At 39.4% G+C, this 22,780-nt stretch overlaps 1 protein-coding gene across 5 annotated transcripts in view; it reads right to left on the bottom strand.

Moving 5' to 3' along the window:
- CFAP54 (cilia and flagella associated protein 54) overlaps positions 1–22,780 on the bottom strand; it is a 372,444-nt gene that overhangs the window by 88,761 nt on the left and 260,903 nt on the right. For 4 of the 5 annotated variants that reach the window (XM_008256922.5, XM_089308813.1, XM_089308815.1 and 1 more), the window contains 3 exons: positions 18,044–18,139; positions 16,975–17,116; positions 111–284 (listed from right to left, as the gene is read on the bottom strand). In XM_008256922.5, coding sequence (XP_008255144.5) covers positions 111–284; positions 16,975–17,116; positions 18,044–18,139 — 412 coding nt within the window. The remainder of the gene's footprint in view (positions 1–110; positions 285–16,974; positions 17,117–18,043; positions 18,140–22,780) is intronic. The other variant, XM_089308814.1, reaches the window with a different exon arrangement.

Raw genomic sequence — 22,780 nt, 5'->3', positions numbered from 1 at the left:
AGAGTTTACCACAAAAAAGGTATCAAGAGTATTTTGTAATTTTAAATAAGAAATATAAGTTAAATATGAACTGTAAAGCAAATCTCTTTCTTAATACATTCAAAACCTACCTAACAGTTTGCTCATATTATTAATTCTTTGAAGATGAATATAGTAGCGCAGTAGAAGGACCCATGTAATATCCACTTTGGTTTGTGCCTTTACTCTAGGATCTGTGTTGTCACACATGTCATCATTTTGATACAAAAGGAAATAGCAAGTCTGGAAAACAACTTGGTAGTTATCTGAAAGTCAAAAAGATTTTTTTTAAATAAAATGTTCTACTCTCCCTGAAAAACAATCATATGTAGAAAAAAAATCACTCCTCATGAAGGAAAGACGGACCTATAAGAACATATTTCATTAAAAATATTTTTGTATCACAGGCACCAAATAAAAAATTAGAAGACAAATTATAGACTGAGAAGAGATATTTAGGACATGTATGAGTTATTCTTCTCTAATACTTAAAAACCCTTTGCACTAATAAATATGAAAAAGTCAAGTAACCCAGTTTCACCAGTTAATAGAAAAAGTGAGAAAAGAATTTCAAGAGGCAATTCACAGAACAATAAACCTAACTAACCAAAAATTTTAGCATCATCAAAGAAATGAAATTAAAATGAAGTACCATTTCTTATCCCTCATGAATTGACAAGTACTAAAATTTGAAAATAATAAACATCAATAATAGTAAGAAGAAACTGAATTTTCATACACCATGTGTGAGAACAACTTTTTAGGAACACAATTTGGCAGGATCTAATAAAACTAAAAACACAAATTCACATATATGTGCTCTAAGAATCTTCCATAAAGATGCTCAAGGCAATATCATTTATATTTAAAAAGTGTAAACTATGAATCTGATATCATTTAAAATGAATGAATTAATCTATAAGGGATAAAATATAATGTACAGTCCCAGTTCAAATCCTGGCAATAACATTAACTACTGTGTAACCTTGAATCTCTCTGTGCTTCGATGCTCTTTGGGCTTTGGATTTTGTGAGGCTTAATTTTCTCTTCTTTAAAATGGACATGATAAGGGTGCTTATGTATAGATCTTGAAAGTATACAACGGGTTAACAAGGAGATTATAGATGATATACTGAATATGAAACCATTTATGTAAATTTGTAAGCACTCACTCAAAACAATTCTTTGTCTCATTTATATATATAAACACATAACATTAGATTAGAGTGATATTTAGTAGTATTTGTCTCTGGGAATGAAAAAGGGAGATGAGGCTGGCGCCGGGGCTCACTAAGCTAATCCTCCACCTGTGGTGCCAGCACCCTGGGTTCTAGTCCTGGTTGGGGCGCCGGATTATGTCCCAGTTGCTGCTCTTCCAGTCCAGCTCTCTGCTGTGGCTTGGGAAGGCAGGGGAGGATGGCCCAAGTGCTTGTGCCCTGCACCCCATGGGAGACCAGGAGAAACACCTGCTCCTGGCTTTGGATTGGCTCAGTGCACCTGCCACAGCGTGCCGGCCATAGCAGCCATTTTGAGGGATGAACCAACAGAAAAGGAAGACCCATCTCTCTGTCTCTCTCTCTCTCTCTCTCTGTCTAACTCTGCCTGTCAAAAAAAAAAAAAAAAAGAAAAAGAAAGAAAGAAAAAGGGAGATGAATGAGATCTTCTATGGTTAATTGAAGACAGGCCTTGCATGTTTTTATAACTACTGGAATATCTTAATAAAATTTATTACCTGTTAAAATGAATAAAAATTAAAATTTTACATCTAGGAATCAGGTTAAATATTCTCATTATCTGTAGTTTGGGTGAATTATTTATGTGAATAATCCATAGCTAATGACAGCTTTTGTCTTCTTTCCCATTCCTTATACTCTTTATTTCTTATTTACCTTCTTTATATTATTGTGCAAGGTAGAACTTCTTGAATTCAAATGGTGATAACATTCTTACTCCTGCTTTTAAAGGGAATAGTTTTTTTTAAAAAAAAGATTTATTTATTTGAAAGGTAGAGTTACAGAGGCAAAGAGAGAGAGAGAGCGAGAGAGAGAGGTCTTCCATCTGCTGGTTCACTCACTCCCCAAATGGCCGCAACGGTTGGAACTAAGCTGGATGTGAAGCCAGGAGCTTGGAGCTTGTTCTGGGTCTCCCAGGTGGGTGAAGGGACCCAAGGACTTGGGCCATCTTGTACTGCTTTCCCAGGGCATAGCAGAGAGCTGAATGGGGAGTGGGGCACCCAGGTATTAAGCCAGCATCCATATGGGCTGCTGGCCCTGCAAGTGGTGGCTTTACAACTATACAACAACACCGGCCCCAAGGGATAGTTTTGAAGCATTTGAATATCACGTATAAGTGAATTAAGGCCCCCCCAATTTGTAAATTTTTCAAATTAAGAAAATTCTTCTTATTTCTAGTTTTAGAAACTTGAATGGTTATTGAACTTTACTGAATTTTTCTGCACCTAATTGAGATCATTATTATTTTGCTTTGTAAATTTGTGAATGTAGTGATTTAACTTAATAGATTTCCTAATGTTGAATTATATCTGCATTTCCAATTTGCCATGACATATCTTTTAATATGCTGCTTATATTATCAAAGCCACACATTTCTATCATCAAATTAAAATCCCAACCCCACCCAGAGGCAAGTGTTATTGACTATTCATACTTTAGTTCATCTACTGATAAGTTCTATTCCTTAAAATAATTTCCTTATAGCATTCCTCTTAAATTATCAGTTTTAGAAAATATATCTACTGGGGCTGGCACTGTGGCACAGTAGGTTAATCCTCTGCCTTTGGCGCCGGCATCCCATATGGGTGCTGGTTCTAGTCCAGGCTGCTCCTCTTCCAATCCAGCTCTCTTCTATGGCTTAGGAAAGCAGTAGAAGATGGCCCAAGTCCTTGGGCCCCTGTACCCACCATGTGGGAGACTGGAGGAAGCTCCTGGCTTCTGGCTTCAAATCGGCACAGCTCCAGCCATTGCAACCATCTGGGGAGTGAACCAGTGGATGGAAGACCTTTCTCTGTCTCTCCTTCTCATTGTCTGTAACTCTAACTTTCAAATAGATAAATAAATAAAAAATCTAATAAAAAAAGAAAATATATCTATTGACGTTCTTCTGTAATTAATGAAATATTAGCTCACATAAGCATTCCTCTTCACTTCAAAATGCTTACAGTTATATCACCACTTTCAGTTCTACTATTTTTACATATATCAACAACTGTCTAAAAGTTCTTTCTTTCTAGTTCCAACAAACGTAGATAGTATCTCCTGAAGTCCTGCTTTGTAATCTAATACTATCTTCATCCTTCACTTCCTCCTCTGTTCTGGGTTTTGTATTTCAAAGTTGATAACATTAACATTCTGCTCTGTATCTGCAGTAAATCCTTCCTTTGTTTTTTTATCCTAAGCTGAAAATCAAGATGCATACATATGTACACAAAAATGTTGCAAACAGGTGTATTACTGCAGCATTAGTCAAGAGAGCCCTAAATATTTATCACACGAGAACTGATAATCAACTGTGCTACTACACCACAAAACAATGAATTACATGGGCATAATATTGAATCAGAGAAGCCAGACACAAAAGAATACAGACAGTATTATTTCATTTGTACAAAATTCAACAGCTGGCCAAATTAATCTATCTCTTGGAAATCAGAAAGAAGTTGGCAGCAGCCAGAAGGGAGCATGGTATAGACTTCTGGGGTGCTGGTCTGGTTCTATTTCTTGACCCAGTGATGATGTGTGGGTGTTTCCTTTGTGATAATTAATCAAGCTGTATCCTTGTGATTGTTTTCTTTTTGTATATAATATGGTAAACTTTATTTTAAAAAACTTTATGGTGATTTCCAGTTTCAAGATATTCATATAATATTGGGATATCTCCTTTTCCTACTGGAAATCATCCCAAAACAACAAAGAAAAAAATAACAAAAACATAACTTCTATTCTCAATAAATCAAGGAAGGGCTAAAATCCCAAACAGCAAAATGTGTGAAATCCTGCCCAAAGCAGTCATCATCAAGTAGAGTACAAAGACCAAAGTGGAGCATAATGCTGATATAAATCTCAAAAAGAAGTAGTAAAATATTCTTCATGGCGAGCTGCACATGTTTAAACAGTATTATTGGTGCAACTCAAGGTGAGGCATCATTTTGGGGCCAATTATTCCTAATTTAAAGGAAAAGAATAAAAAATTTAAAATTTATATGTGATGAGCCAAAAACTTGTTAGAGCTTTCAAACTGTAACAAAAATAAGAAAGCCAAAGAAGCATCCTATACAGTAAGCTATGACCTTGCACTGGCTAGAAAAGGGCACACAAAATCCTAGAGTTTCATAAAGCTTTGAACAACCGACATTGCTGAATGCATACGTGGAACTGTAAGACCTACAGAAGCCCTAACAATTCAAAAATCTCCTTTTACGTGAATGACTGGCAATAAAGCAAGTGAGGTACACAGAGTGTTCAATGACATTTTAATCTAATTATGTGTTGGCATTTGCGTGGATGGCACAAAGACAACTGTGAACAAAATTGCCAGTGCCTCTGTAGGAACCTAGGAAGGTAGTTGCACTAAGCTGCCTTGTAAGCTCTTGCATTCTCCATTGCCATACCCTCATTGTAAAATGAATAATCAAAGCATTACTTCAACATCCTTGACGATAGAGTAAGTGTTGTTAATATCATTGCCCGTTGGTCTTTAAGTATACACCCTTTCACATTCTGAATGATCATATGGGAAACATACACAAAGCACTTCTGTGCATACTGAAGAGCAATGCTGGTCTCAAGGGAAAGTACTTAGAAGACTCCTGACTTGCAAGCTGAATGTACTACACTTTTTTTTTTTTAATAAAACACCATTTTCACTTGAAAAAACAACCAGCAAGACAACTAAACATTTTCAGACCTTGGTAGGAGACAAACATTTTCTCAAAAATGAAAGAAATAAGCCTGACTTCAAGGGAAACAACTGACAGTATTTACCAGCAATGATAAAATTCAAGTTTTCAAGTGAAAGTTAAGAGTTTTGAAAAACTTATATCTACTACAATGAGCTTCTCTGTTCTTAGACTTTCCTGACAGAAATGATTTTTTTTTTGACAGGCAGAGTGGACAGTGAGAGAGAGAGACAGAGAGAAAGGTCTTCCTTTTGCCGTTGGTTCACCCTCCAATGGCCGCCGCAGCCGGCGCACCGCGCTGATCCGATGGCAGGAGCCAGGTACTTATCCTGGTCTCCCATGGGGTGCAGGGCCCAAGGACTTAGGCCATCCTCCACTGCACTCCCTGGCTACAGCAGAGAGCTGGCCTGGAAGAGGGGCAACAGGGACAGAATCCGGCACCCCGACCGGGACTAGAACCCGGTGTGCCGGTGCCACAAGGCGGAGGATTAGCCTAGTGAGCCACGGCACCGGCCAGAAATGATCTTAATATTTTATTTTATTTTATAATATAAATTGAGAGAGATAAGGGGAGATACAGAGAGAGAGCTCAAGTCCCCTGCTTCACTTCCCAAACGCCTGCAATTGGTGGGGTTGGGCCAGGCTAAAGCCAGCAGCTGAAAACACAACCCAGATTTGCCATGTGGGTGGCAGGAATCCAATTACTTGACCCATCACCACTGTATCTCAGGGTCTGCATTAGCAGAAAGCTGAAATTGGGAGCCAGAGCTGGGACACGAACCCAGGTACTCCACTATGGGATGCAGACATCTTAACTAGCATCCTAACTGGGCAAACGCCCACCTGGCTATATAGTAATTTTTTATATTGTCCAGTGAAATGTACTAATGCTTAGAAGTTCCCCATAATTTGAGAAGTGAATATTCTCCAAATGTCTAATACATGATGTTACAAAATCAAGCATGAGTAAATGATCCATTCAAACTGCAAGACAGACTGATTTATTTTAAGGTAACACAGCACAAAAGGATTAGTGACAAGGCTTCAGATTCTACATTGGCCCTAAACCTTAACGAACTGCTATTTACCCATTTCTGGTTTGGTATCAATAAAGAATAGCTGCAATTACCTTAAAAGCTCTTATAACGCTCTTCCATTTTTTTTAACCACATATTTATGTAAGTCTAGACTTTATTATTTTGCAACAAATTAAATGCAGAAATAGATATGAGAGTTCAACTATCATTTATGAAGTCAGACATTAAGAAGATTTCTAATATGCTATTATGTAAACTTGTAATGGGCTCATTACTATTCTTTTAAGAATTAATTAATATACTTTAATTTTCTATTTTGATTGCTAATATTACTTTATTTATTCTATACTAATAGACTTGTCTAAATTTTAAAATTTATCATGAAGTAAATTTGGGTTTACAATATTTTCCCAGAAAATTATAAATTTTATAGATGTTTTCAAATTTATTTACTTGGGCTTAGCAAAGAAAAAAACTCTAAAAGTTTAATTCCTTAAAATCAATGACTGTTTCATTTGTGAGGATTTTTGCTATAATTAATTTTCCTGAAAAGTTGGCTATACTTCATTGAGTTTTTCTATCTAAATTATAGCTTTGTAAAAACAGTTTCTTCCCTAATTGATTATGTACATGTTATAAAATGAAACAAAATAATAACACCAAACATAGCTCTCATATTAGTACATTTAATTTGATTAAAGTCACCTGTTACAAGAAACATATTAGGCTTACAACAAAGAAAATCCAACTATATTTAAAATTAAATTATTTAGAATGTTGAAAATAAAAGAATGGGCAAATGTGTATTGGGGAAATGTAAAGCAGAATAGGGTAATATTTGTGATCTTAGTATGAGACAAGGTAGAATTCTGGCCAAAGAGTGAAACAAAAATGGGATCTTTATAGGGTATAATTCACAATAAAGGTAAAATTATTAAGAATATTTATACCCAAGTAACATAGTATCAACACTAAGAAAATAAGAACTACAAATATAAGAGGAGAGATGTAATTATGTTAGAAGTAGGAGACCTTTATTCACCCTGTTTAGGGCTTGTCAAACTACAGCCTATGTACCAAATCTGGTTGATTTATGTTTATGTTCAACTCATGAGCTAAGAATGGTTTTCATAATTTTAAATAGTTGAAAAAAATCAAAGAATATTTTGTAATACGTGAAAGTTATAGAAAATTCGAATGTCAATGTACAAAAATAAAGATTTTTCCTTATTTATTTGCGAGACAGAGACAGATGGACAAACACATGTGGGAGACCTGGATGGATTTCCCAGCAGGGTGGCCCAGTTACAGCCGTTACAGTCATTTGGCAAGTGAATCAGTGCATAGAATCTCAATCTCGTTCTCTCTCTCTCTCTCTCTCTCATTTTGCCTGTCAAGTAAATAAATCTTAAAAGAAAACTGTTATTTATCCAAAGATCTGTGATAACTAATTGAGTATTTAAAAGGTAATGTATAGGACTGAAATTGACATTTTGAGATTTGACAAATGTTCAGAACCCTTGTCTCTACTGTTGAGGGACAGTGTCCTCCCCCTTCCCCATCCCCCAGCCCCACATACTATTTGTTGAACTGTTTACTTTATGTAGGGTTAATCTTAAACAGATCTTTGTAAAAATTAAGAATGGGAATAACAGAGAGAGGTGGAAGTAGGTAGGAGTGTGGGCAGGAGGGAGGGTAGGGTGGGAAGACTCACTATGTTCTTAAATTTGTATATAGGAAATGCATGAAGTTTGTATACCTCAAATAAAATATAAAAAAATTAAAAAATCAAATTTACAAATGAAACTGCCTTTTCATTTAGAAATTTACTTACATCAATTAGCCTAATAGATACATTACCTTATGTATAAAATGATACACATGCACACATACAATATTATACATAGTAGACATATTTGTAATATCAAAAGAGTAGAAACAACCTAAATATCTATCATCTGGAGATTATCTAAATTATGCTGCATCTATATAAAGGAATATCATATAGCCATAAAAAAGCTCTTTATGTAATGACTTGAATTTCTTAAAGAAAAAAAGATTCAAGGAGCATTATTGTATGTACTGCTAGTAACATTTGTATTTTAAGGAAAAAATATTAGTATATATATTTATATATATTAGTATATATATACTATATTATATATACTATATATAAATATACATATTTATATATATTAGTATATATTTAAGGAAAAAAGTATTAGTATATATACCAGATTGGTTCATTCAGCATCTATCCTAATATTCAAATATGCTTTCCTATATTAACGAAATGGTAAAGATAAAAGTTTCCTAGATTTTCTTACAACTGGGGTCCTGGATGGGATTCAAGTATTATGAATTCAGTGCATTAAGGCAAGACTTGGAGTAGGAAGTGTCATAAGTGCTGAGGGGGACAGGATTCCAGGCAGCTCCTTTGTGTAAATGCTGGCAGAGGTAGTATAACTTTTCTTTTTAATATCCACAGCTATAGCTGAGGATTCCTATTTTTCATGCAAATTCTTTTTTTTTTTTTTTTTTTGACAGGCAGAGTGGACAGTGAGAGAGAGAGACAGAGAGAAAGGTCTTCCTTTTGCCGTTGGTTCACCCTCCAATGGCCGCCGCTGCAGCCGGCGCACCGCGCTGATCCGATGGCAGGAGCCAGGATCCAGGTGCTTTTCCTGGTCTCCCATGGGGTGCAGGGCCCAAGCACCTGGGCCATCCTCCACTGCACTCCCTGGCCATAGCAGAGAGCTGGCCTGGAAGAGGGGCAACCGGGACAGAATCCGGCGGCCCGACCGGGACTAGAACCCGGTGTGCCGGCGCCGCAAGGTGGAGGATTAGCCTATTGAGCCACGGCGCCGGCTCCATGCAAATTCTTAATTCTATGGCTTCCTTTGTAAAAAAAACAAACAAAAACAAAACAAAAAAAACAGTAGTCTCTTTGAAGGTGTAGTCATGTCTGGACACTTAGCCTAGAATATTTTTCTCCAGGCTTCCCAGTGACTTTGAAAGTCCTTTAGTAAATCTGCTTGAACCAAGTGGGCTCTGACCTCTGCCATGAACCCCCAACAGTTTACATAATTGGGTCATACCTGTGGCAGGGAACATAAGAAACTGTGGTTGGCAGAATGAGAGTCCCCTAAAGATGATCACATCCTAATCCCCTAATCTCCAGAACATGCGAATGAATATGTTAGATAACAGAGCAAAGAAGAGCTAAGGTTGCAAATATGGCAAGCTTGCCTCGTCAACAGATCATGAGGTGGGGAGGTGATCATGGGTGATGCAGGTGGGTCCAGGGTAACCATAGCACCCTGATAAATGGAAGAGGGAGGCAGAAGAGTGAGAGTGTCAGAATCAGAGATCTGAAGGTGGCACACTGCCACTTTGGAAGACGGAGGGATGGCCGGAACCAAGGAATTCACTGGGCCCCAGGAAGCTGCAAAAACCAATGGGACAGATTCTCCTCGGGGTCCTCCAGAGGAATGTGGCCCTGCTGACACCTCACCACACTCAGTGAGACCCATCCTGGACTACTGACCTGCAGAACTCTATGATAGTAAATTCATGTTGTTTTAATCCAGCAGAGCTTTGGTAACTTGTTACAGCAGGAACAGGACACTCATGGACTGATAACACTGATAGATTCTGGGATGAACTGAGAAGCAAGTAGCTCATGGATGATGGAAGGGAAGATTTTCTTTCCATACCCCTTTATACCTTTTGCATTGTTTCCTGAGAATAAATTACCTATTCACAAAATTGAATTAAATTATACATGTTTAACCAATGCCATCCGGTCTTCAGTGCCACAGGGGAAAAATGAAGACCAGTTCAATTTTTGTTCCTTTGCAGAAAATCTACTTTGTCTTTCTAACATAAATGCATTGTCCAGATTTTTCCAGATACAGTCTGAGGTAGAATCATTTAGAGGAGAACTGGGGAATGTGCAAAAGAGTTCTTAGGCTCTGCTTTGAGGAGTGTCTCTTTCCAACGGCTTCCCATCAGGCCCAGCCCGGGCTCCCTGGGTTTTCCTGAGTTTTGCTGGCTCTGGGCCAGTATTTTTTTTTAAGATTTTATTTATTCATTTGAGAGGTATAGTTACAGACAGTGAGAGGGAGAGGGATAGAGAAAGATCTTCCATCTGCTGGTTCACTCCCCAATTGGCCACAATGGAAAAAGCTGAGCCAATCTGAAGCCAGGAGGCAGGAGCTTCCTTCTGGTCTCCCATACGAGTGCAGGGGCCCAAGCACCTGGGCCATCTTCTACTGCTTTCCCAGGCCACAGCAGAGAGCTGGATTGGAAGAGGAGCAGCCAGGACTAGAACTGGTGCTCATATGGGATGCCAGCACCACAGGCAGAGGATTAATGTACTGTGCCACAGTGTCATGGGCCAGTATTTATGCTGATTTCCTTCTGAGCATTTTGTGTAATATGAATTCCATTCTTACCATTTAAGTGGATTTCTAACTTTTCTCAAAGTGGCTCCTCTTTCCAGCCCTTGACTGTGTACACATGTGACATGTTTCCCTGCATTGACATAGGCCAAGGAGCAATGTGCGCACAGTTCTAGTCCCTAGCCCATGGATAATATGATTGTGATCTCACTCAGTCTTATTCAGTGAGCAGGTTCTGACTTTCCCTACCTTCCCAGATACCCTTCATGAACAGGCACTAAAGTCCCACTTCCAGTGGTTCAGGTTAAGTCTAGCCTCTCTCCAGGGAGGTCTGCGGGTTCAGCCCATACTTCCATGTTACATGTTTGGACTGGGAAGAGCAGAAGCCCCCTTTGTATCTATACTTATTTACACCTGATATAATGACTGACAGCACAGTCCTTAGACTTGGATAGATGGGGGTTTGAATTAACAGTGGAATACTACTCTAGTTACAGAACTCTCCGAGCACCTTGCCTCATGTATAAATGTTCATAAGGACAATCTCGCAGGATTGTTTCAAAGAAATCAACAAAATCAAACAAGAGAGCACGAGTACACAGCAACAGACGCCCCTTGGCCCGTGTACAGGCATTTCCAGTGTGATGGTTCATTGCTGTTGTGTCATCCTGTGACTGTGCAGGCCCTGCTAAAGCTCCCTGAAGTGTAAAAGTGTTCCTCTCAGTCTTCAGGGTAGCACTCCTTTGTGCATTTTGGAAACACCATCTCACGTGTGCCACCTGCTCTTTCTTATTTCCCGTTGCTAACTCTGTCTTGAATAAAAAGGGTCTCTTCACACCTAGGACCCCATGACGGAGGGTGTGCTCTGCTCTTCCATGTTTATTGACACACAGGGATTATACATATTTTGGGGGTGCAGTGTGAAATTTAATAGATGTATAAACAGGCAACGATCAGCTTTGGGTAACTGGCACATCCATTACCTCACACATTTATCATTTCCTTGTATTGGGAACATTCAAAATCCCCTCCACTAGCTAGTGTGAAATACACAATTAATTGTTGTCAACCATAATTATCCTACTATTGTGCTCTGCTCTCAGTTGTGGTACTCTCCCTTGTTATATATGAGCGATTAATGTACATATCTCTATGCAGAATTACTGGACCTTAGCAGGCAATGGACCAGCACAGCTCTGTTTTACTGAGGTTGGTTCCCATCATTCCTCAGTTCTTTCATCTTTCTTCTGCTTTTTAAAGATTTATTTATTAATGTGAAAGTCAGAGTTGAACAGAGAGAGAGGGAAAGACAGAGAGAGCTTCCATTTGCAGGGTTCATTCCCCAGATTCCCCAGATGGCTGCAAGCCCTGGGCTGAGCCAGCCTAAAGTCAGGAACCAGGAGCTTCATGTGGGTCTCTCTCATGCGTGCAGAGAACTAAGGACTTGAGCCATCTTCCACTGCTTTCCCAGGCCCATTAGCAGGGAACTAGATCAGAAGTGGTTGGGATACAAACCAAAACCCATATGAGATGCCAGCCTCATAGGCAGCAGCTTAACCTGCTGTGCAGTGCCAGCCCCAGTTGTTTCATCTTTAATATTTTGAACTGATACAGTGTGTGCACTGTATCCCCACCCTACACCCACCATTGCTAACACTGATTTCTCTCCACTCCCACTTGTAAGCGATGTAATTATTTGGGATTTTAGTATGTAAGAATGGCATTCTGTTTCCACATAACTATGAAGAATTGTGTCTCAAAGGAGTAGGAGAATGGAAGATAGTTGTAGATCAATAGCATCCCAGTCTGTAGTGGGTATTGATCCAGTGTCTCTAAACCAGAGACAAAGCAGTCTCTGAACCAGAGCAAGGAGGTAAGGGAAGAGCAAATAGTTTGTTTTTTCTTTAGACTGGAAGGCTTGCTCTGTTATTAAAGCTGACAATAACGGTCAGTGTGGCTCTTGATTATGCTTTGCAGGTCTCTTTTAGTATTCTGAAAATAGGCTCACCAGCATTAGATTTAGCGTGACATGCATTTATATTTTTCTATTTATCATGTGGAATTGCATCTGGAATGACACATCTTAAATGTTATTATTAATCCAAAATGTCTTACAGAATTTAATAACCCACTGAATTTTTATTGAGACCACAAGAAAATCAAGACAAAAAGTAGGCATCTAATAATGTTTTTTGCACAGAATCTAAATATGGTCCCACATTGCCAGAATCATCATTTCAGGGTCTTTGTTCCAATAAGACAATGTAGGAAATACCTCCATAAACTGGATGAAAAGCATCATTCAATTCTATTATTGTTTTATAGATGTCATACTGCAGTTCTGTGGTTTTTGACACGATGAGCTATATCCCATCTTCCGCACATGACTGATCTATTCTGTCATCATGCATTTGGTCAGCTATTGCTGCATTGGGAGAATTTGCTTCCCCTTTTTTCTGGTACTCCATGTCTCTAGGTCAATTTGCATTTACCCCATAGTATAGTTCTCCCTAGAAAAATTTTCCTAATTAACACTTCTGCCATCCTGCCTGTGCCCAGCTCCTCTCAGGAGGCATATCGCCGCAGGCGGAGGCTTAGCCTATTGAGCCACGGCACCAGCACACCGGGTTCTAGTCCCAGTCGGGGCGCCGGATTCTGTCCCAGTTGCTCCCCGTCCAGGCCAGCTCTCTGCTGTGGCTTGGGAGTGCAGTGGAGGATGGCCCAAGTGCTTGGGCCCTGCACCTGCATGGGAGACCAGGAGAAGCATCTGGCTCCTGGCTTCGGATCAGCACAGTGTGCAGGGCACAGCAGCCATTGGGGGGTGAACCAACAGAAAAGGAAGACCTTTCTCTCTCTCTCTCTTTCTCTCTCTCTCTCACTGTCCACTCTGCCTGTCAAAAATAAAAAAAAAAGTTTGTGGAAAAGGGAATTAAAAGGTAAGTTTATTTTGGTGCAAAAAAAATTGAAAACCATACATATTTTCAAAGTACATATGACCCCTCATATTTGGGTTCTGATGTACCAATCTGTTTTCATTATTATTATTCTCTTACATGGTGAATTTATATAATTTCACTGTGTTTGCCTGTTCTGATTGTCCATGACCAGAAGCTCATGGAAGGCAAGACCTGCTTCCTTGAGGTGTTCTCTGACTCCTTCTTCCTCTGGATGGAAATATCTGGTAAGGTGCCCTGCATTTAATAACAATGACTGTTCTTCACCACCTCATTTTGATCAATGCTAATATTGTTTAAGCTAAGATTATTGAGGAGCTTCTCTCCTAGATGCTAATTTATGCTAATATCATGAACTCAAACAAGTTTTATTTGTTGTTGTTAAGAGATTCTGCCCTTTAGCAATTCATTATAATCTGAACCTCAGTGCCATCTGGATATATGTGGCAATCCTGTGGGAATTTAGAACCTCCTTCAACCCAAATATCCAAGTGAGGAAAGTCGTCTACATGAATTAATTACCAGATGCCAGAAAAAGACTACAGGGCAAAATTATTATTCTTAAGGCAAGGAAGAATGCAAAACGAATTGGACTTTAAAATTTGGTATTTCACAGTTAAAACAGTCGAGAAGTGAGAATGGTATTAAAGGGAACTAAAAAATCAGAATATGATACGAAAGTCACTGAACTGGAAAGCATAATTCTTAGCATTAAACTGAAATGAAGACTACATGCTCAAATGAATCAGCTAATATCATTTGGTTTAGGGGATGCTATTCATTGTATGGCCATGGTTGACGTCATTAATTGTTAATGGCCATAAATTTTCGTTCTTTGTTCATACAGAGTTCAGATTTCTTTTCAAGTAGCTATTAGCAATAGATTGACTTTGTCATCTCTGATAGTTCAGATTATCATTCAGCCTAAATTCATGTCCCTCTCTCTCCCTCTACAAGCAGAGTATTTTCCCTACCTCACAGATATCACTGGACTTGGTCTTATGACTTGCTATAACCAATGGGATGAGTTGTGCAGACAGACTTTAGATGTGCTTATGTGATTTGGCTTGTGGCTCTTTTGCTCAGATATCTATCATGGGAAGATCATGCCCCAGGTATCCACTGCTTTTTCAGCATGGGCCTCCCAACAAGCTTATGTGGAATATATCTTAGCCCAATCTGCAGCCTGAAGCAGAGCATGTGAGATGTGGGTAAGAATGGATTCTCGCTGTTGGAACCCATGGCCCACCTTAAGTGAAACTTAATTGTTATCCCTGCCCTAAAAACTAGTAGAATTCAAGGATAAGGTTGACACATATTTCAGAAATAGTCAAGAGCCAGTAGGAAGAAGAAATAGTTATGTTGGAAGTTTGAACCATATTCCTAAAATTTTAGAGTTTTGACTAAATCTCTCATACAATGCACTGGGACTATGAGATTAACAGAAATGAAATGGTTTGGCTGAACATGGATGCAACTGAGGACTACTGATTAATAATATACTCTGGAAGCAGGCATTTGGCAGAGAAGTTAAGATGCCTGGATCCCATACCACAGCATCTAAGCTCCAGTTCTAGCTCCACTCTTGATTCCAGCTTCCTGCTAATGTACACCCAGGATGGCAGCAGGTGACAGCTCATGTAATAGAGTCCTTGCCACACACAGAGGATATCTGGGTTCAGTTCCTGGTTCCTGGCTTCTGCCTGGTCTAGCCCCAGTCATTGCAGGCATTTGGGGAGTGAATCAACTGATGGGGGTGTTCTCTCTCTCTAACAAATAATGAAAATATTAAAAGATTTTTATAACTCTAAAATGCTATACTTCTTCTGTAACAAAACAATAATAATATGCTTTTGGAGGCATATTCCTTGTCCTGAACCAGGGCATACTGAGCTGCCATGCGGTGTCAAGCAAAAGAAGTGGCGACCAACCCCTCCCAGTCGCTGGACTGCCAGATTGCCCTGTACAGAGTAAATGGCTTTGACCCTGGAGAACCATCTATGGGTGGTCTAAAGAACACTAACAGCTCAGTCTGGGCTATGGCCCATAAATCTAAGAAAGCAACATTATGCCAGGTAGGAAAGAAACAACAATTAGTAAACAAAGGCTCGGAGTATAGAATCCATCTAATGGTTTGACCTTAGGCCACCATTTTTAGGCTGGAAAATAAACTGGGTCACCCATTCTTCAGGAAAGAGCCCATCTCTGAAGGAGATGACTTCAGACATTAACATTTCAGCTAAGGCCACCCTTTAGAGTGAGGGCAGCAGAGTAAGCTGTTACCTGGAGATGTGAATCCAGAGGCTTTGGAAAGACCACTCCCACCCATCAGGATGAAGGGAAAACTACGTCTCCTTTGGGTCGGTGCTCAACTCATCTCCAAGCAAAATTAGAGCTCACTGTTACCGAAATGTTTGTCTAGAGTCAGCCTCTAGCACCTTGCTTCTAAATTAATAACTATCCAAGTACTTAGCACACAAGTACTCAATCTTTTTCAAAGGAATGAATGCTCAAACCTATAAAAGAATGTTAAATTCTTATGGTACTGGTGATCTGACTTAGAAGTTTATAATATTACTAAGTGTCATACTGTGAACAGGATTTTGCTCTCTAAACTCGTGCACTTGACCTCTAAGTCCTATGTTAACAGTTAGTGGAGTGATGCTAATGATGGATCTATCAGGATGGAGGTTTGATTCAACTTTGGTGTCTGAAGGACCTTTGAAAAGTGAAGGATTGGATTAAGTTACCAGGGTGGAGCTCCATGATTTGATCATTATGGCATTGGAAGGAGAGGCCACATACAGGGTAGGCAGAGAGCGTGCCTCCTATGTCTATCTCTCTTTGCTTCCAAGTTCAACATGTGATCACCCCTCAGCCATCCCCCAGCCTCACCAAATGCCTTAACCAAAGGCACTGCCTGATCTGACTGTGAACCTCAAAATCATAAGCTGAAACCAACCTTCTTCCTTCCTGAGCAGCTGCTCGCAGGCATTTTAGCCAAGGTAATGAAAAGCCGCCTAGTACACTAAGTAACAAAGGAGTCGCAGGTAAGCAAACGTACAAGTCGTAATAGGGTAAAATCTGAATTCTGCTACAACTCTCATCCATTTAATTACTTAAAAAATATTCATATTGCATGCCTGCTACATGCAGACATTGTGTGATCTGCTATAGAAGGAAATCACAGAGACAAAGCCCCTGCCCTAAGGAAGCTGATAATTTAATGAAGGAGCTTAAACATGCACTCAAACATACACACAAATACAAAATAATTAAGAAAAGAAACAAGGCAGCACATGGGAATGTTATAGTGAGTGCACATTTTAGATTAGAGGATCAGAGAAGGTTGTTCCAACATTCCCACAAGATCCACTGCAATGTGTAAGCTGAAAAAAAAATGAATGGATAAAAAGAAATATCATTTTCAGAGAACCCTGTGTTTGAAATGCAGCTGCTGACTGAGTAACTTGTATGCACAGGCAGTGAACTGATGGCCTTCTACTTGGAAACTAGGACCCCTTATGACCCTAGAAGTTCCCCAAATCATTCTCTTCTAAGCTAAAAGCTAACAAATCATCACAATTATACCTTCAAAACTTGACTACATGTATCAGGTTTTTTAAAAATGGGTAGAAATTCAAACCTACCAAGCAAATAATCTGTATATGAAGACAGAAGATCCACAGTGGCAAATTCTGGGATATTTGGTAATACCACTTGGTTGACTTTGTCAGTTCTAGCATTCTTCTTTCCAATAAGCAGGTTTATTGCCAGCACAGCTTCACTGACCTATAATTAATTCATAAATGTAAACATTCTTATTTATAGATTATCCATTAGCTAAATGTTATAGTTTGACTATGTCCCCCCAAGTTCACATGTTTATCACCAGTGAGGAAGTGTTGGGAGGTAGGACTTGAAGAAGTGATTAGGCCATGAGGGCTCTGTGCTCATTAATGGACTAATACTATTCAGTGGAGGGGGCTCATTACTGCAAGAGTGCGTTCCTTATAATAGGACAGTTCATCCCCCTTTCTCCTTCTCTCCACCCCCCCTCTTTTGCCCTTCTGCGTCCTGCCATAGGCTTACACAGCAAGAAAGTCTTCACCAGATTCTAGCTCCTTGATCTTAGACTTCTTAGCCTCAAAAACTGTGAGCCAATGAATTTCATTATAAATGAGTCTGTCTGTGCTATTAATTCTTGTATAGTAGCAGCAAACAGACTAAGACATGAAATAATATAAAAAGAATGAATTCATAAATTAAACATACATTGCATGTTAATATTAATATTAAATATACATTGTAAGAAAAATAGAGACAATCTGAAAAATATAGGTTCCTGACATGTAGACTATATCATATCAAATGAATCATTTAGTGCTGACAATTTAATTAACATGTAAGTCACCTTAAATAAGCCATCTCACCTAGCTATGACAGATAATTGGCAGTATCAAATGGGTATACATGTTTATTCACCAATATTTTCACTAAAGAAAACTAAACAGAGCCAGGTTTCATTAACAGAGATTAAAAACACTGCAAATATAAAGAATATCTCTAATCTTTCCAAGGAAACATAATTGACACAAATTCCAAATATATAAAACTTTCCTTTCTCTTATATAGATGCACTGTGCTGCTTTAATAGCTCATAGGCAGAGAACACAGCTGTGACAGTGCAAAGAAATATTCAACAAAAATTGTACTGACCTGTGCAGCAGCTCTTATCACAATCCAGGCCAATGAATTGTACATTTCAGATAGATTGACTGTTGGTTCTCGAATAGAACTATGTCTTCTAAGAGGCTAAAAATATAAAAAAAGTTTTATGATAAATATAGAAAAGGATATCACAAAGTTACATGATAAATTTTCTCTCTGAAGATGAAATTTTAGAAGATTTCTATGTAATAATCATATTATAAATGTGCTGACATGAAATGAAATTGAAAATATATTATAGAAATAATTATAGGTGGTACAGTAGGTTAACCTGTCACCTGCAACGGTGGCATCCCATATCAGAGAGTTGGTTGAGTCCTGGCTGCTCTGCTAACAATCCAGTTTCCTGATAATGTGCCTGGGAAAGCAGCAGATGATGGCCCAAGAGCTTGGGCTCATGCTATCCATGTGGAAAACCTCCACGGAGTTCGTGACTCCTTGTTCCAGCCTGGCCCAGCCTTGGCTATTGGAAGGTCAGTCTCAGTCAGTCATCCCCCAACCTCAACCCTCCCATATCCCTGCGGAAAACAATCCAGTCACTGCGGAAAACAATCTAGCAGATCATCAAGAGACTAAACACAGAGTTTTCCTATCACCCCGCAGTTCCACTCTTAGTCTATACCTAAGAGAACTGAAAAAATAGCCACACAAAAAGATGTCTATGAATATTCAAAGCAGCATTAATCATCACCGAGAAAATTAGAATCAATCCAAATGCTCATCAAGTGTTGAATGCAAATGGAAAATGTAGTATTACCCATATAGTAGACTATTATTCAGCAATAAAGGGGAACAAACTAGTGTTATATGATACAATATGGGTGAACCTCAAAAACATTATGCTTGGTGAAAGAAGCAGGCACAAAACATTATACATTACGTCATTCCATTATATGAAATGTCTGGAAAAGACCATCCACAGAGAGAGAAAACAGTTTAGGATTGTACGAGGTTGGAGTGGGGATAAGGTGGAGTACAAAAGGGTGTAAGGGATCACCTGTGATTCAGATATCGTTTGAGGTCCATGTGCAGGAAGCTTGGTCTCCAATGTAATGGGATTGAGGTGATGGGGACTTTAAGAGATGATTAGATAACTGAGGCAACACTGCTAGAAGGGGTTAATATGATTTGTGTAGAATCCGATTAGCTCCCAAGAAAGTAGTTTGTTATAAAACAACAAGCCTACGGCCGGCGCCATGGTTCACCTGGTTAATCCTCCACCTGCAGCACTGGCATCCCATATTGGCGCAGGGTTCTAGTCCCAGTTGCCCCTCTTCCAGTCCAGCTCTCTGCTGTGGCCCAGGAGGGCAGTGCAGGATGGCCCAAATGCTTGACCCCCTGCACCTGGCTCCTGGCTTTGGATCTGCACAGCGCCAGCCGTAGCAGCCATTTGTGGAGTGAACCAACGGAAGGAAGACCTTTCTCTCTATCTCTCTGTCTCACTGTCTGTAACTCTACTTATCAAAAAAAAAAAAAAAAAAAAACCAGCAAGCCTAGTCCCTCCCAATCTCTTCCTTGCTTGCACGCACAGGTGCCCTTACTGCACGCAGCTAGTTGTTTTTCTGCTTCTCTGCCATGTTCTAACACAGCCCATCTAAATGCTGGGGCCACACTGTTGGGACTTTCCAGCCACTGCAAACAAGACAAATCTCTTCTCTTTATCCATCCCCCGGATTCAGATACTTTGTTATAACATAAAACAGACTGAGACAGAATCTTTTTTGAATAATAGAGATGATCTAAAACTGGACAGTACTGATAATTAGATATCTCTATAAATTTACTAAACATGTGTGAATTGAAGTCTTAAACTGGGTTAGTGTCATGGGTGGAAATTATACCTCGGTAAGTTTTTTTAAATGTATGAACACTGATCTCATTCTTTGGCTTCTTTATCCCTCTTGATTATTTAGAAAAGACTACTCATCCTTCAAAATTCATCATATTTGTGAAGCTTTCTCCAGCATTCCTTCAAAACAGAATTAAGTCCCTACTTTGCCTCTCTTCTCCATCTTGGCATATGATGATCACATCCTTATCACATTCAGATACATGTATCCCTGGCAAGACTCTGGTCCTTAGGGCAAGTGGGTAGTATACCTGGATACACTTTAAACCCTCAATAAGTATTCAGATAATGAATGAATAAATGAATGCTCAAGAAAGAGTCAATCCAATTTACAAATAACTTTTGAACACCTACTATGTATGAAATGTTTTATAAAAAATGTAAAACTTTTAACTGAAGTTACATGATAGATAATAGTCTCATTTAAAGAAATAAAAATCTTGGGACAAGCATTGTGGCAGAGCTTGTTTGTGTCTCAGCTGCTCCACTTATGACCCAGCTCCCTGCTAATGGCCTGGGAAAGCAGTGTAAGATGGCCCAAGTCTTTGGGCCCCTGTTACTCATGTAGGGGACCCGGATGAAGTTCTTGGTTCCTGGCTTCATCCTGGTTTTCTGGCCATCTGGGGAATGAACCTGTGGATGGAAGGCCTCTCCTTCTCTCTTTCTCTGGCTCTCTCTGTAACTCTGACTTTCTAAATAGATAAATAAATATTTTTTAAAAATTCTCATTATGGGCAAACCCATTATCTTGTTTAGTTCTTCTAGCTACTTGGAGAGGTATCATCCTTATTTTAGATAAAATGAAAGTAGGCTTAGAAAGGCCCCAGTCCCACAGTTAGTATGCCATGAAACCAGGATTTGAATCTAACCCAGTGCAACAGTCACTGTGCTTATATAAACACTCTGTAAAAGTGAGACAAATTTGCTTCTTTTTAAGGATTTATAATGTGTTCTCCTTATTAGGACAAACTTAAAATATTATGTTTCAATGGTCTGATTGTGTCAGAATGAATTTCTAAATTTGTTTTCTTGGCTTTTAGGAACTGTGCAACTTGCTAAAATATTTTTACTGTGTCAAGATACAAAGAAAATAATGATCATATGTATATAATTATATTACTCTTTTCATTGAGATCCTAACTTCTCATTCTTAATTATAAACACTTCTTTAGTAAAGGCTAAAATGCATACATTAACATCACATAATTCCATTATTTTCTATTGCCATTTGCTATGGAAACAAAGATTTTTTTTTTCTCTTGTGGAAATAAACATGTTTATCACACCACAGAAAATAATTTTTCTGGTTTGTAATCATTCTGATGAAAAAAATAGGTGCTACCCACCTGAGGAAGCTATAATATGAATAATTCAATTGACAGAGTCTGTTTGCCTAAAGGTTTTAAATTATGTTGTCCCCAAAATTAGAGATTTGACACCAATATTTTCTGAAAATATCTCTTGAGGGTCAAATGATTATTCAATAAGGATGAAATAAAAAAGCCTACTGAAATTTAAAAAAATAAAAAATAAAATGGCCTCATAGGAGCACACTTCAAACACACCTGGCTTATTGATGCCTCTAGGATTTCCCTCCACAGACCCTTCGTACACAAGTAGGACCCACAGACCCCCAGCATAAGCATTACCTGGGAGCTAATTAGAAACACCAAGCCTCAGGGCTGGCATTGTGGCAGAGCAGGTAAAGCCACAGATGCCAGCACCTCATAGGGATGCCTGTTTGAGTCTCCACTGTTCTACTTCCATTCCAGCTCCCTGCTAATGGCCGGGGAAAGCAGCTGAAGATGGTCCAAGTCTTTGGGCCCCTGCCACCTATGTAGGAGATCTGGATGAAGCTCCTGGCTTTTGGCTTCAGCCTGACCTAGCACTGGATGTTGCAACCATCTAGGAAGATCTCTCTCTCCCTCTCTCTGTAACTTTTTTTTTTTTAACAAAAAGAAACACTAAGCCTCAATACACCTCACCCCATCCCCTACTGATTTCCTGAATCAGAACATTTTCTAAGCTGTTTCCACTCTTCACCTTGGATGCCACTGCTCTAGATGTGTAACCCACTGCAACCCATCAAATCCCACTTTTCAGTGTCACTGCTTCCTGCCATGCTCATGCAATCCTATCAGCCCAAGTTATTTATTTTTATTTTTATTTTTTTATTTTTTGACAGGCAGCGTGGACAGTGAGAGAGAGAGACAGAGAGAAAGGTCTTCCTTTGCCGTTGGTTCACCCTCCAATGGCCGCCGCGGCCGGTGCGCTGCGGCTGGCACACCGTGCTGATCCGATGGCAAGAGCCAGGTACTTCTCCTGGTCTCCCATGGGGTGCAGGGCCCAAGTACTTGGGCCATCCTCCACTGCACTCCCTGGCCACAGCAGAGAGCTGGCCTGGAAGAGGGGCAACTGGGACAGAATCCGGTGCCCCGACCGGGACTAGAACCGGCGGAGGATTAGCCTAGTGAGCTGCGGCGCCGGCCCCAAGTTACCTCTTAATCCTAAATTTCATACCTGAGTCATTTCTCTTTCTCCTCTCCATCGTCCCCTCCCACCTGTCTTGCTCTGGCTTTCTTCTTTTCCTGATTGATTGTCTATTTCCCTCTAGGGAAAGCAAAGCTCCATGAGATCGGGGACTGAGTTTCTCCTGGATGCTGCTTTAGCAGCTTTCTCTAGAAAGGTGCCTGCATCGTGGTAGGTGTTCAACAGATGTGTGACAACGAATAACTCCTATTAAGAGGTGATCTGTTTACAGATCATGTCAGTAATGAAAACCTTACTTGGGCATCTGTTTAATCAATATGTCGTTTCCTTAAATTTACCGATCAATTATGATGACTCATTATTGGCCTTAGAGTATTTATATATAC

This window comes from Oryctolagus cuniculus, chromosome 11 (assembly GCF_051225735.1).
Source record: "Oryctolagus cuniculus isolate XC-2025 breed Fujian yellow rabbit chromosome 11, ASM5122573v1, whole genome shotgun sequence".
In the NCBI taxonomy this organism is placed as follows: Eukaryota; Metazoa; Chordata; class Mammalia; order Lagomorpha; family Leporidae; genus Oryctolagus; species Oryctolagus cuniculus.
Note: the sequence above shows the minus strand (reverse complement) of the source record. Positions and strands in the feature narration are given on the sequence as shown.